Here is a 1,545-nt window from a genome sequence, read left to right as displayed (position 1 = left end):
TTGCTTTTTTGATCGGCATCAGAGTTTGATAGCAGATTCATGCCTCCCTACTTTCCTGTTAAACTAATCTTTCTTGTCATAACCTTAGCTGCATCACCATGTTGGTGGAACACTGATGATGTCTTTATGTTCATGTCCTGTATGGCTTAAAACAATTATGTGGGTGTGATTCTGGTTTTGTTAAAGCTGAATGGAGGACAAAGCCGCTACTTGTACATTTTTATCCAATGATTTCTTACCACAAGTTTGCTTTTCTTTGCAGTCAGCGGATGAATTACTTCTCTTCCGTTTGCGGTGCGGGGCAGGCGGGGTGGGCTTAGTTCGAGGAGAGCCAACATGCGATGCTGATGGGGAGCAACATATGAATGGGTGTGGACCTGTAAAGTAAGATCCGGTTTTAAATTAGATTTGATTTTACACTGTTATGAAAAAAAAAAAAAAACATTTAAAGGAGACTTAAGAAAACTGAAATTCCTTATATTTAAAAATATCAGTTTTTCTGTTCTGAAGTAAAATAGTATAAACTCAAACAGCTCAGAAATAATTTGATTTATCTATAACTTTTATAACACTGATGATCAAAAAAAATGACGCCAACATGGGTTTCAGAGCATCTATGCCAGCTGTGAAGATTTTGACAAACTCACCCGTTCTTCTGTGAGCCGCGGCGTCCTTACACTGCTCTGTTCCTCTGGGTGAAATGTATCGCACAGATGTTTCCTCCAAGTACTGGTCAACAGGATCTGGGCACACTGGACACAACTTAGTTAGTAGCTGATTTGTAAAGGTGCTGTAAATCCTCAGACTGACAGTGTGCAGAACTCAAATGCACAATCCATATTTTTTTTTTTACAGTCAAGTTTTAGTTCAGTTTAAGAAAAAAGTAATTGCAAAACAAAATAAAAAAACAACAACATATGAATCAGATCTTAATCCAGATCTGAACTGGTTTATGAATCAGATTTGAAACAAATCTCTTATATATGCATTTGGTATAATCAAATAAAAAACATTAAATCAAACACAGATAATATATAATATAGAAATGAAAAAGCTGCCATTTCAGGTGCGCCCAAAAAGTTCAGAATGGGAAACAATGCACTTGGAAAAAAATGGACGCAATATTTTCGTTAAAAAATCAGATACATCTGAATGTCTAAAAGCATCTGTCACAGTCCTGGACCTCAATAGGCGTCAACTCGAACCTCTCCAATGAAATGGCTGTCGTAAAAATCTCTCTTCTGTTATTTTTTTTGCTCTTTCATCTTGCTTGAAAAGTTCGGTTATAAGTTCAGGCAACTGGACGTTAAGTTTTCTCAAATGTTGCCTAAAGTGAACTTTTCAAGCTCGACCATAACCTGGATGACAGTGAAACTTCACATATATATTTTTAATCATGTCATTTTATAATGTTAGTGGTGTTGGCTCCCGTTCCTTAAAGGACACCCAAAGCATGATTAGCCTTCATTTTCTACTCACCCCCATGCTGAACAACACTCTGGAGTACTTTTTTGATATCTCAAATGCATCTGGAGATCTGGGAGG

General features: G+C 36.9%; 1 protein-coding gene across 1 annotated transcript in view; it reads right to left on the bottom strand.

The window, feature by feature from the left end:
• dedd (death effector domain containing) overlaps window positions 1–1,545 on the bottom strand; it is a 17,163-nt gene that overhangs the window by 4,347 nt on the left and 11,271 nt on the right. The window contains exons 3-4 of the mRNA XM_015384293.1: window positions 648–752; window positions 240–377 (exon numbers count right to left, since the gene is read on the bottom strand). Coding sequence (XP_015239779.1) covers window positions 240–377; window positions 648–752 — 243 coding nt within the window. The remainder of the gene's footprint in view (window positions 1–239; window positions 378–647; window positions 753–1,545) is intronic.

The sequence above is a fragment of the Cyprinodon variegatus genome, unplaced genomic scaffold (genome assembly GCF_000732505.1).
Source record: "Cyprinodon variegatus isolate N-32 unplaced genomic scaffold, C_variegatus-1.0 Scaffold309, whole genome shotgun sequence".
Lineage (NCBI taxonomy): Eukaryota > Metazoa > Chordata > Actinopteri > Cyprinodontiformes > Cyprinodontidae > Cyprinodon > Cyprinodon variegatus.
This window is presented reverse-complemented; position numbering and strand designations above follow the sequence as displayed.